General features: G+C 48.8%; 1 protein-coding gene across 7 annotated transcripts in view; it reads right to left on the reverse strand.

Annotated features, from left to right (window-relative positions):
• RFX1 (regulatory factor X1) overlaps positions 1 to 12274 on the reverse strand; it is a 1381678-nt gene that overhangs the window by 799203 nt on the left and 570201 nt on the right. For all 7 annotated transcript variants that reach the window (XM_069604381.1, XM_069604382.1, XM_069604383.1 and 4 more), the window contains one exon: positions 10223 to 10404. In XM_069604381.1, coding sequence (XP_069460482.1) covers positions 10223 to 10404 — 182 coding nt within the window. The remainder of the gene's footprint in view (positions 1 to 10222; positions 10405 to 12274) is intronic.

The following is a 12274-nucleotide window of genomic DNA, read 5'->3' on the forward strand; positions in this document are numbered from 1 at the left end:
TCATTTCACATTTTTGGAAAAAATGTTGTCAATTGACGCAAATAGATGTGAGGTTATCGACCAGTCACCACCCTCAAACCGATGGTCAAACGGAGAGGACCAACCAGACTCTCGAACAATACGTGCGTTGTATGTTACATCAGACAGAGTAATTGGAAAGACAATCTTTGGATCGCAGAATATGCATACAATAATTCAGTACATTCTGGAACTGGACGAAGCCCCTTTTATACCTTATATGGGCATCATCCTCGAACCTCAGACCTTGACTCACCCCAACACTTAGAAATGCCTGCAGTGGACCATCTGCACGCTACGATACACAAGCCTTTAAAGAAGCAACTGAACATTTAAAAAAGGCGAAAGAAGAATACAAGAAAGATGCTGATCGGCATAGAAGTGATACTCCACAATACCAGATAGGGAACCAAGTATGGTTAGCCACAAAACATATACCTCTAAAGGGAACACGGACCTTTAACCACAGATATTTGGGACCTTACTCTATTAAGGCCATTATCAACCCAGTGGCTGTCAAGTTGGACTTACCTGCTAAGATGCGAATTCACCCCGTCTTTCATGTGTCACTTTTGAAGCCAGTGCAACCAGGGACAAGACTAACCAAGCCACCAGACCCCATCCTTGTAGACGGGGAACCTGAATTTGAAGTTAAGAACATCCTGGACTCCAAGCTGATAAAGTCAAAACTTTTTTATTTAATCGTCTGGAAAGGTTACGGACCACAGGAAAGATCATGGGAACCTAGTGACCACGTTCATGCACCCCGATTGGTAAAAAAAATTCCACCAAAATTTCCCAGACAAACCGAAACCACAGGGAAGAACGACTTTAGGAGGGGCCTTGGGGGGGGAGTGCTGTCATGATGCCTACCCCCGGGGACCCAGACCAAGTCCAGCAACCCCGGAAGCAGGCATCAAGTTATGCTAAGCAAACCCAACAACCCCTGCTAGGGGCTATTTGGGTGCAGTCCTGGTGCCTATGGCGCCAGGCTCATATGGAGAGTCAGTCCTGGCGCCATAGGCGCCAGGCTCATACATTAAAACTTACCTGATGCAGACCATGCTGCAAACTCACCTGATGCAGACCATGCTGCAAGAGCTCCAAGCCAAAGGAGGCTTGGAAGGGACTACTTTACCTAAGGGACTATTTTTTACTCGGGTGGGGCTGGGGAGGAATACTTACCTGGGACTACTTTGGAGGCTATTTAAACCACGCCCAAAGAGCAGCACATGCTTTGCGTTATTCTGCATCCAGCAGCGTAACGCTCACCGTGCCTGCAAGTCTGCATCCAGTCTTCTGCCACGCCCGCCTCAAGTCCGGAGCTCCTAGAAAAAGGGGAGAGAAGGAGAAAAGGTTAGAACAAGAGCAATACCTTTGATCCGTACCTGAATTCCCGATCCATCGCACCTTCGAGCTGGAAGAAAGAAGTTATTTTATGCGCGTCGCCTCGCCTGCAGCAGCGCCGCTCTGAACTCACCGCCCTTTGCAGCATCTTCACATTCCACCGCATCCTTCTGCATGCTCCCGCCTCACTCCGGCACCTAAGGGGAAGACAAGAACAGCAAGGTGAGCCAAGGGAATGCACAGAGGCAATATTAGTTACCCCTCATAGACTTATCTGATTTACCACTGGGGGTACTATTCCTCTTCACTGGTCGGCGCAGCTTCCACTGCATCCTCGCCGAACCCCGGCCCCTAAGGGGAAACAAAAGGACAGCAAGGTGAAACAAAGGGACAAACAAGGGGAAACCTCCTCACCACAATAGACTTACCTGATTTTACCGCCGGAGGCATTAACCCCCGAAACTTCATATATTCTCTCAGCGCCTGAATAAGGGAGAAAGCAACAGGTTACATATTGACATTATTTTATCGAATTGTGTTGGATAATACAAATCTTTACCTGAATATTACCGGTTGCCACGAGGAACTCTTCGCTAGGGTCAAGCTGCAACCTGCAAGGGATCGGACAAGAGTGAAAGTCAGACATTTTAACTCTTACGAACTACATACTTACGGCGTCTTGCTGGGAATCTCAGAGTCAATATTGTTCTGGAACTCACCAATTCCTTCGAGCCAGTGAAGCAACTGGTTATCAACGCGCCCCTGCGCTCAATGCAGGATGGAGAGCTCATCTTTACAAACCATCAGGTGAGACTATAAGAGGGGACATCAAAGGTGATCAGTGGGGAGAACAGCGGGAGTGGGGAAGGGTTAACGCTCAACTCAACGAGTGGTTAATTCCCTTTCCCCATTTGCAGAAGAATATTCCTACGGGCCAAGCAAACAAAGCTAGGTGGGCCAGGCCAGTCCAGTCCGTCATATCGGCACTACGCATCACATTGGTGGAGGCCGCAGCTGTCCAGTTCAGATCGACGCCCCTGTGGGAGCCAGGTGAGCGTAACAGACACCACCTTCGGAAGAAAAGAAGGACGAATTCTAAGGACAACCCTGTCCTTATGAAACACAGTGAAGGGTGGCTTAACTGAAAGTGCCTGTAACTCACTCACTCTGCGAGCGGAAGTGACCGCAACTAAAAATACAGTTTTGTGAGTTAACAGTCTCAAGGGGCATGAATGCAAAGGCTCAAATGGAGCGCCCATCAGAAACTTGAGAACAAGGTTGAAATCCCAACCGGGCACCTGGAAAGGTGACGGAGGGAACACATTAGTGAGCCCTTTCAGAAACTGAGAAATTAAAGGAATTTTAAAATAGGAACACTCTTCAGACGAGCACTTAAATATGGACAGCGCCACCAGGTAACCTTTAATGGTACCCACTTGAAGGCCCCTGTGGGCCAAAGAAAGCAAAAAAGACAGAACCATGGGAATTTCACATGCAAAAGGATCCACATTCTTAACCCTGCACCAGTCACAGAACTTTCTCCAACGGCACAGGGACTTTGTTGCGGTCCTTCTGGCCGAAAGCAACACCTCCATCACGTCTTCAGGGAGGTCCCAATCCTTATACCTCAACCTTTCAGAAACCAAGCGTGAAGGTTGAATGATCTGACCTCTGGATGGAGAACCTGACACCCAACCCGTGAGAGAAGATTGTCTCGGTAGGAAGACGACGTGGAGGGCAGATGGACAAGTCGAGAAGGTCCGAGTACCACGTCCTCCGGGCCCACGCCGGAGCAATGAGGATAATTCGGGAACCGAACCTCCGTAACCTCCGCAGTACTTGCGGGATTACGGGGACTGAAGGAAACGCGTACAGCAGTGGGAATGACCACTCCACCACGAACGCGTCGCCCAAGGCTCCGTTTGGAGGAAATTTCTGCAAGCAGAACCTCTCGCACTTCCAATTGACACTGGAGGCGAAGAGATCCACCTGAGGGGTCCCTCAAAGGGCGAAGATCTCCAGGAGAATCTCCTGAGCCAACTCCCACTCATGAGAGATCGCGCTCTGCCTGCTCAGAGCATCCGCCGTCTCGTTTTCGTCTCCTGCCAGATGAACTGCTGAGATCGAAACTTCCTGCTGGATTGCCCAGAACCAGAGCTACATCACTTCCCTGCACAGAGGAAGTGACCCTGCCCCTCCCTTTTTGTTGAGGTAGTGCATGGCTACTGTGTTGTCCGTTAGGATCAGGACATTCTTTCCTCGCACAGTCGGCAGAAAAGCCTTCAGGGCTAGCCTGACGGCCCTCAGCTCCAACAGATTGATATGGAGTCTGGACTCCGATGGAGACCAACGACCGCTGACTGTCAACTCGTTGGCATGAGCTCCCCATCCCGTGAGGTATGTGTCCGTCACGATCGTCACCTCTGGCCAGGGCAGCAAAAAGGAGCCCCCCTCATCAGATTGCCTTCGTCGGCCCACCACAAAAGGTCCTGGGCGACCGAAGATGGCACCTGAACAGGGTTCGACATCCTGCAGGAGGACTGAGACCACTGGAGCTTGAGTACCCATTGCAAAGATCTCATCCGCAACCTGGCCTCTGGCACCAGAAGAATGCAGAATGCCATGAGGCCGAGCAGTCTCAAGAACTCGAATGCTGGGAGAGTCTGGGCAAGTTCAAACTTGTGCACCATCTGCTGAATGTGATGAGCCCTCACTGGGGAGGAAAACACTGCCCCAGGGACATGTCGAGCACTGCTCCCATGTACTGGAGCCTCTGAGTTGGTTTCAAATGAGACTTCTTTAAGTTGAGGGAGAAGCCCAGCTTGTGGAGGGAGTGGCAGGTGACTGACAGATGATCCAGGACTTGCTCGGGAGAGCACACCCTGATCAACCAATCATCCAGGTAGGGGTAGACGTGAATCCCCCCTTTCCTGAGATACGCTGCCACCACTACCATGAGCTTGGTGAAGACCCTCGGGCGGTGGTCAATCCGAACGGCAGGACCCGAAACTGAAAATAAGCGTCCTTGAGGTCGTGAGACACCAACCAGTCCTGAAGCTGAAGGGCCTGGAGGGCTTGAGAGAGAGTAACCATCTTGAACTTGTCCTTCCTGAGGAGTTTGATCAAACCGCGCAAGTCCATGATGGGTCTCAATCCCCCCGTCTTTCTTGGAAATCAAAAAATAAGGGGAATACGATCCCTTGTTCCTCTCCGCTACAGGCACCAGTTCTATGGTGCCTTTCTCCAGCAGGGATAGAATTACCTGCGCAAGGAGCGGATCCGGACTCTTCAAAGAGAGATTCCCCAGTGGATTGTCCTGAGGCCTCAGCCGGAAAGGAAGACAGTAGCCGTGGGTTATGATCTCCAGAACCCACACATCTGAAGTAATGGCACTCCACTCTGCAAGATGCTGCGCCAGCCTTCCCCCAACCGGCGAACCATGGGACATGGCCTCATGACTGAGCTGAAGCGGCTGCGGCGTTGCCTGAGGGCAAAGAGGCAACAGCCCGAGCGGCCTTGGCACCTCGAGTACCTTGCTTTCCACCTCTGGCACTCCTACGGTGGCCCCTTTGACTGGCAGCTCCTCTTGCTTTACCAAAGGATGACTAATAACGAAAGGAACCTCCCTTCCGTTGCTATCCCCCAAGACAAAAAGGCGGAGATTGTCGAACTGCAGCGCCCAACGACTTCGCTGCAGCTTTTGAGGTCTGCAACCTCTCAAGGCTCTCGTCAGCCTTGCTGCCAAAAAGATGTTCCCCGTCAAAGGGCATGTTGAGGAGCCGGGCCGGCACATCAGGAGCAAACACCGACTTCCGCAACCACACAAACCTGTGTATCACGATGCTCCCCGCCATGGACCGGCTGAGGCAATCTTCCATGTCCAAACCCGACTGAACGGCCTCATACATGGCATCCTTGCCATCCTGAACCATGGCAAGGAAACCATCCCGTTCGGGAATATGTTCAGCCGCCAAGGAAACTCACTTCCACAGAGTGTGCGTGAAATGAGACAAGGCACATATGAAGTTGGCCGCCAGAAGCACCATACCCCCTGCACAAAACACTTTCTTCGCCCAGCCATCAAAACGCTTGTCGTCCCTATCAGGAGGGATGGTAGGGTACGACGCCTGCTTTGCCGGGGCTGTAGCCGCCTGCACCACCAAACTCTCCGGAGTAGGGTGCTTGGACAAGTAGCAGGGGTCACTACTGGCTGGGCGGTATTTTCGCAGCAAAGACTTGCCCACTGCCGGGAGACTCTCCGGAGCAGTCCAAGCCGCCGCCACCCTCCTCTGTAGAGCCATATGAAACGGCAGTACCAGGTCAGTTGGTGGACCAATGTCGAGGATATCCATAAGGTCATCCTGAACAAACTCCCCCGGGGGAGCAGACCATACTAAGTACTCGGTGACCCTTGACATAAGGCGCCGATACGAAGAATCGGCATGAGTGCCAGGCTCAGGCTACAAAACTCCACCTCCGGAGAGGTGTCCAGCCCACTAGCATCATGCAGGGACTGCCTCAGGTCCTCAAACTGGCTATGGCCCGAGAGAATCTCGTCTGGCACCGTGTCAGGCACCATGCCATCATCAGAGCCCTCATTCACCTCTGAAATAAACTCCAGATGGCGGTAAGAAGGCACAGAACTTGAACCAAAGCTTGACCTTGGCCAGAGCCTTTCTAGGGGGTTCCACCGAGCCTCGGGGTACCCCCGTCGACACAGCCTCGAAAGGCGTCGAGAGAATCGGCGTCGACAACAGACGCAGCGCCGACAGCATCGACACAGGCATCGAAGGCGGAGCCCCGAGCGTGTCCTTCTACATCCTAGGCGCCAACGGCGTTGACGACTTCCTCGGAGGTGGAGCCTTGAGAGAGTCCGTCGACGACCTCGGCGCCACAGAAGACTTCACAGGTTCACGCAGTCTCGAACACGTTGAGGACTGGCACCTGGAACGGGCATGACGAGAACGATTCCCCTTGTCCGAGCGGAACCTCTCCCGCGAATCGTGCCGACCACCCGAGCCCAAAGGCGTACGAGTGGTGTCTCTCGACCGATCACGACCGACCCCACTCGGAGGCGCAGATGGACCAGTGATCGCTAACATTTTCTTCCCGAAGGAACCCCATTCCTCCGGTGTCGCATGCTTGGTGGGATAAGCGACCCGCCGACGGGCGGAGTCCTCGGATGAGGACGGGGAAGGCGACCGATGCCGGCGCTTCCGGGAATGCCTTGAAGAGGCAGAGGAGTGGCGGGACCGGCTCCTGGAGCGAGACTAACTGGACTTCCGACGACGACACGGAGAGTCACCCCTCGAATCGTCCGTCAAAAGCCCTGCAGACCTCGACATCCGGGGCTTGGACACCTTACCTACCGATAACTTCTTCTTGCGCTCCCACAAGGCTTTGGACGTGAGCGACTGGCAGTCAACACAGTCATCCGTGTCATGGACCTCCCCGAGGCACCAGAGGCAGGCGTCGTGCGAGTCCGTCACCGACATCTTGGACCCGCAGTCCCCGCACTTCTTAAAGCCTGGACGTGGTGTGGAAGACGAGGAGAGTTGAAGAGTTGAAGAGTTTCACACATACCATTGTGAGGGTGTCTTCCGATTGCTGGGAGATCCCCTCTCACGATTGGCTATTAAAACACATAGGGGATTCTATCCCATTAGGAGTGCAACACAGGGTTATCGGTTGGTAACACCCGATGTATGTTTGATGCTTTTTCTGTGGAAGACGAGGTAGACATCTTCACGAAGAAATACTTCACAAACACCAAACAGGTTCGAAGAACCGAGAAGAACAGAAACTCCAAAGAGTCGAGGCGTGCCGAGATCTCCAAAGCGAACACGTTCACAGAAAAAACGTAACTGAGGCTAAGGGCGTCATGCGTCCTACTTATAACATCCAGTGACGTCGGCCGTTGGAGGAGGTTCTCGAGGGTGGCGTATCGACATCATCGACGCAGACGCCGAAGATTTTCCGAAGCAGCACAGCTGTGGTGATTACTGTCATAGATATGGAATACGTCAGAGGACCCAATCCCCTCGAAGTAGCTTTACTCCACACCTGGATCATAACAACCCTAGACGGCATCGCCAAAGAAAAACCTTTCACTCCCTCACGTAAAAAAAAACAATGGCAAAATGGTTCACCCCACTACTCAGCACCATGAAAAGAAAAAACTAAAAAATAGAATCAGAATGGAGGATCAACAACAACACTGCAAAAAAATGAAATTTCTGCAACAGATCCGCTCATACAAAAAGGAAATACAAAAAGCGAAGAGGAAACACTACAACAACCGAATCTTCAAAGCACCAAACACGAAAAAGAACTCTTCAAAATCATAAATGAAATAAAAAACCCACCGGGATGCAACAACACGCCAATTCCATCGATGAAACTATGCAATGACCTAAGAGACCACTTCAAAAATAAAATCATCACCATCCACCAAAACCATACAAAGCAGACCACGCGATCACACTACAGACCCCACCTACCCCCACGAGGAACATCCAACCAAACTACAAAGCTTTCCCGAAATATCAGTGGAGACTTTCGTCAAACTGGTAAATCAAAGCAACAAATCAGGCTCTCCCGAAGACTCTTGCCCCCCGGACATATACAAAACAATTCTCAAACAAGGAACTCCCATGGAATACCATAGGAATGTCCTCAACCTTTCGATCTCAACAGGTAAAGTACTGCAGGCCTTCAAATCGGCGCATATTAGGCTGCTACTCAAAGATACAGCAGAAAACGTAGAGGACTTATCTAACTACAGACCCATCTCCAACATCCCGTACATAGCCAAACTGCTAGGCCAAGGGTAGCGTGACCTGGGAGTGGTTGACCGTGGGGTCCTTCATCTATGCCGACAGGCCAAGAGACGTTGTAGACAGCGCGGTGCAGGGGGAAGCAGAGAGAGATGCGACAAGCATTCGACTAGAGCAAGTGAGACCAACACCCGGAGAATAAACAGTGACGTGTCACCAGCAGATAGAAGGTAACGGGAGTCACGGGAGACTTGGTAGGGGTTTGGGAAAGAGTGAAGAATTACTCTGGAGTAATCTCCCTCATCACAGTAGTTACAAGAAAGATACCAAGAGTGAAGAATGCCTCAGGAGAAATCTACCTTGTCACAGTAGTTGCAAGAAAGATACCAAGAGTGAAGAGTACATCAGAAGTAATCTCCCTCATCACAGTAATTACAGAAAAATACCAAGATTGAAGAGTGCATCAGGAGTAATCTCCCTTGTCACAATAACCACAAGAGAGATACCAAGGACAAAGATCCCTACGGAGAAGTCTCCCTCATCAAAAGTTTTGTTGAAAAAGCAAAGGACATTACTGGAGTAATCCCTCTTGCTGCAATAGACAAGAAGGTAATAAGGAAAGTCCATGAATATATATAACACTGAGGAAGAATAATTGTTGGACATTTGACCAAGCACATAGAGGCCCCTGGGAGAAACTGCAAGGACTTATCTGAACTGTTACATGAGACTATCAGAAATCAGTCCTTAGGGTTGAACCAGTTGGACCAGGAGAAGGGAGTCATTCTCCTGGCTTCATTTATGTTTGCTGAATACCTCTGATTAGTTGTAGGGTCAGTGTAGGATAGTTTTAGACGGAGGACTGATTCTTTAGTTTGACAACCACCCTGATGATGAGACCCCAAGTTAGAATTCAATTAGGTAGGGCAAACCTTCTAGTTATAGGGAAAGATAGGACTTTTTATTATCTGAATGCAACACCCCTTTGTCCGACTCCTTCTTTTGACTTACCACAAGGGTTATTGCAAAGACTATCCCCTAGATACCCTACAAAGATGTTAGTAACCGGGGTGACGGGAGGATCAGTAATATCCCTATCAGAGCCTCTATCTCCTAATGGGGAGTCACCACCAGGGGGCTCACGCTTATTCTGCCCCTTACGGAGTGATAAGCGCAGCAGGATCACCTCCATAGTCCCAAAAAGGGATGGCCTCATCTTGGGGAGAGGAGATTTTCTACATTGACTCATCACATATGCCCACTGTTAGACTGGCACTCTCTCCTAGTGTTGCTCGAATCCCAGTGAAGACACTTTCCAGCAAAATCAATTTTGAAGCAAACCACCCCCCAGGAGGACAAGGAGGAGTAAGTCGTCTGGCTTTCTTCCTTATGAAAAGAGTGAAGCAGAACTTGAAAGTTAGGGAAGCCTGCCGATAATCATCACCTTAGGGAGTCCAGGAATTATTGTTGCTTTTAAGTGAGCTGGATCCCCTCAGATATCTAAGGTCATCAGTATTTTTTCATAGACTTTGCCAATGCCACGCACACAGGTAATTTATATGGCCACCTTTAAGTCAGTGGTGTTAGGGGCAATGGCATGAAATCAGGGACTACAGCAATGATTCAGACATGGGGGAAACCCACCAAAGGAGGTCTCTATCAAATCCTTTTCATTTAGAGAAGTACAGACCTGCATTAAACTACCAGCGGTGTGTGAGATGAGTGGGATAGCAAGAACATTGTACCCCTCCAATGATTAGAGCAGGAACTCCAACAAATCCTCACTTGAGGCCTTCTTCTCTGGGACTACAGCACAATCATTATCTGCAAAGATTTTCCTTACCAAATGAAATGCAGCATGTATGTAGTGAACACATAAGAGATAGAATGAGGTACACTAACACAAAGTTAGGCCTTCCACACCTTTGTACATGTCTCTCTGTCTAGCAATGGGGAGTTTGGAATTTTATGATGCGTTATATAAAACAATACTTCAGTAAACACAGTTGCTCCCGTGTTACCATCTCTTTGGTTCTTTGATTGTCCACCGACCCCCCATTGGGAATCCGAAGATGCCTTACCTGGTGCCCAGCCGTCGGGTGCGCAGGCCCATAAAGACAGAGCGGATCAGCTTGCCGAAGGATGCAGCGTTGACCGGCTCCAGCTTCTGTTCCTGGCAGTGCAGCAAGTAGTGGCAGTACAAGGTGCTCCTGGGCAGGCTCACTCCCTCAGCCGTCTCATAGTTATCTAGCAACCACTGCACCTAACAATAGAAATGTCAAATCATCAGATGGGCCACCCTAAGGAGGCCTCAAAGCAGTGATCAAGGCCTTCAGCATTGCCCAAAAGTGCACAAGTTCTCACAAAGAGGTCTCTAGACAGCCCAGGGATTAATAGAGGGAGGTAAGCATTCATCTCTGTGTCCTATGCCATGCAGCAGAGAGACAGGGAAGAAAATACTGCCTAGTGTTTGGGGGTTTAATCACAGCCCAAACAAATTTAACTGAAAGGCCAAATGGAAAAAGGACGTGCCAGCCTTCAAAAACTTCCTACATTGAAAATGAGCCTACTAATGCAGACTGTGTGTGTTTCTGCAAGTAACACAAGAAAGAGTTGTGATAAAATGGAAATGCTATGTGAATGGCCAAGTGCTGGAAATCAAAAGGCCTATCTTTCATTACAAGGGGAAAAGTCAAACTGAAAAAGAACCCTTTAATTCTCAGTTGCAAGAGACAATTAAAGGCCTCGTCTACATGAAAAGCAGGGTTATCAAATATTGAAACTAAAATGGCCTTGCATGTGCGTTTTGCAGTTTTAAATCAAGACATGAGAAAACATGTTCCCCTGGTAAAAAAAAATATATCAGGGAAAAGACTGGGTGTGTGTAAACAAGATTAAATTAATTAAAACGTATGATATGCTTCAAATGCAAAATACTGGCAACAATTAAAAAAGGTTATGTTGTTTCCGTAGGTCACATGCAAATCTCATTTAGGCCCGAGACAGACCATAGTTCTTGTTGGGCAGATTTTCAAGGATTGCCTGGCTCATTATCTACAAGGGAAATCCCTGTGAAGCTGATGTACACCAAAGGATTTCAGACAGGGTCAGTGGGGAACATGCTTTGAAATATAAAGTTTGAGTTCAAAATTGTGGTTAATTTAAGATTACAGGACAAAATGCCAGATGTCAGCATGGCATCACAGGGCAAAGGTGAACTGTCTGCTGCATGATAAGGATCTCTTCTGTCCATCAACTTTCAAAGAATAAAAGGCTAATGGCTTTTACCCAGCCTTAAATAAACATTCAGCCCAAGAGGCTGCAGCAGTTCAAGAGAAATGAAACCTATATAAAATAAAAATAAAAAATGTGCATACATGTGTCAGGGTTGTCTCTGTCTGGATTGTCTGATTTTGGTTATCTAGGAAAGTTGGTTTAGGTTCGGAAGTAAATTATGTTCCAGTTGGGCCTTAACTTTTTCATTTCAGTATACGAGTCCAAACCCAAGCCAAGATGGAGGATTTAATCAGTAATCTGATTTGCTGGAATGCTACCAACATCGGTTGGAAACTCTGCCATCTGCCTTTCATTGTTGGAACCACAGCTGGGTAGGAGGTGTTTTAGGATTCCCCTGGTTCAAGACCTTTCCAAGGGCTTTACTGAGAACTGGATATTCACTGAAGTCTTCACTTGAGCAATAAAGGACAACTTATGCAGTTTGTGAGGAAGCTGTGTCAAGAAAATAAGCTAAGTTAAAAAAAATCGCAGGTCATGTTTACTGTAGTTTTGAAAATCTGCTTTAACTTTGACTGTTCATAGCGTTTTTACAAGAAAGAGTGACTTTGTTGCTGTCAAGGATTTGGGAAGTGTAAAATCAGCTCTAAATGGATTAATCAAACTGTTAAAGTAAATAACTTCATAACGATTGAGAGCAGCACGTGACTAATCTCTTCGAGTCAGCGTTTCTTTCATGTGAATAAATCATCTGCTTCATTTGTTTGTGGGAGCGGTTGTGTTTCGCGTGACTCGCGTTAAAGAATAATTTATTGGCTGCTGTTTCCGCCCAATCTTTTTCCGTTCAGTGTTTTTCGTTCTGGTTGTTAAGTCTGACGCAAGTGGATTTCTATTAGTAT

This window comes from Ambystoma mexicanum, chromosome 3q (assembly GCF_040938575.1).
Source record: "Ambystoma mexicanum isolate Mex_15411 chromosome 3q, UKY_AmexF1_1, whole genome shotgun sequence".
Taxonomy (NCBI): Eukaryota; Metazoa; Chordata; class Amphibia; order Caudata; family Ambystomatidae; genus Ambystoma; species Ambystoma mexicanum.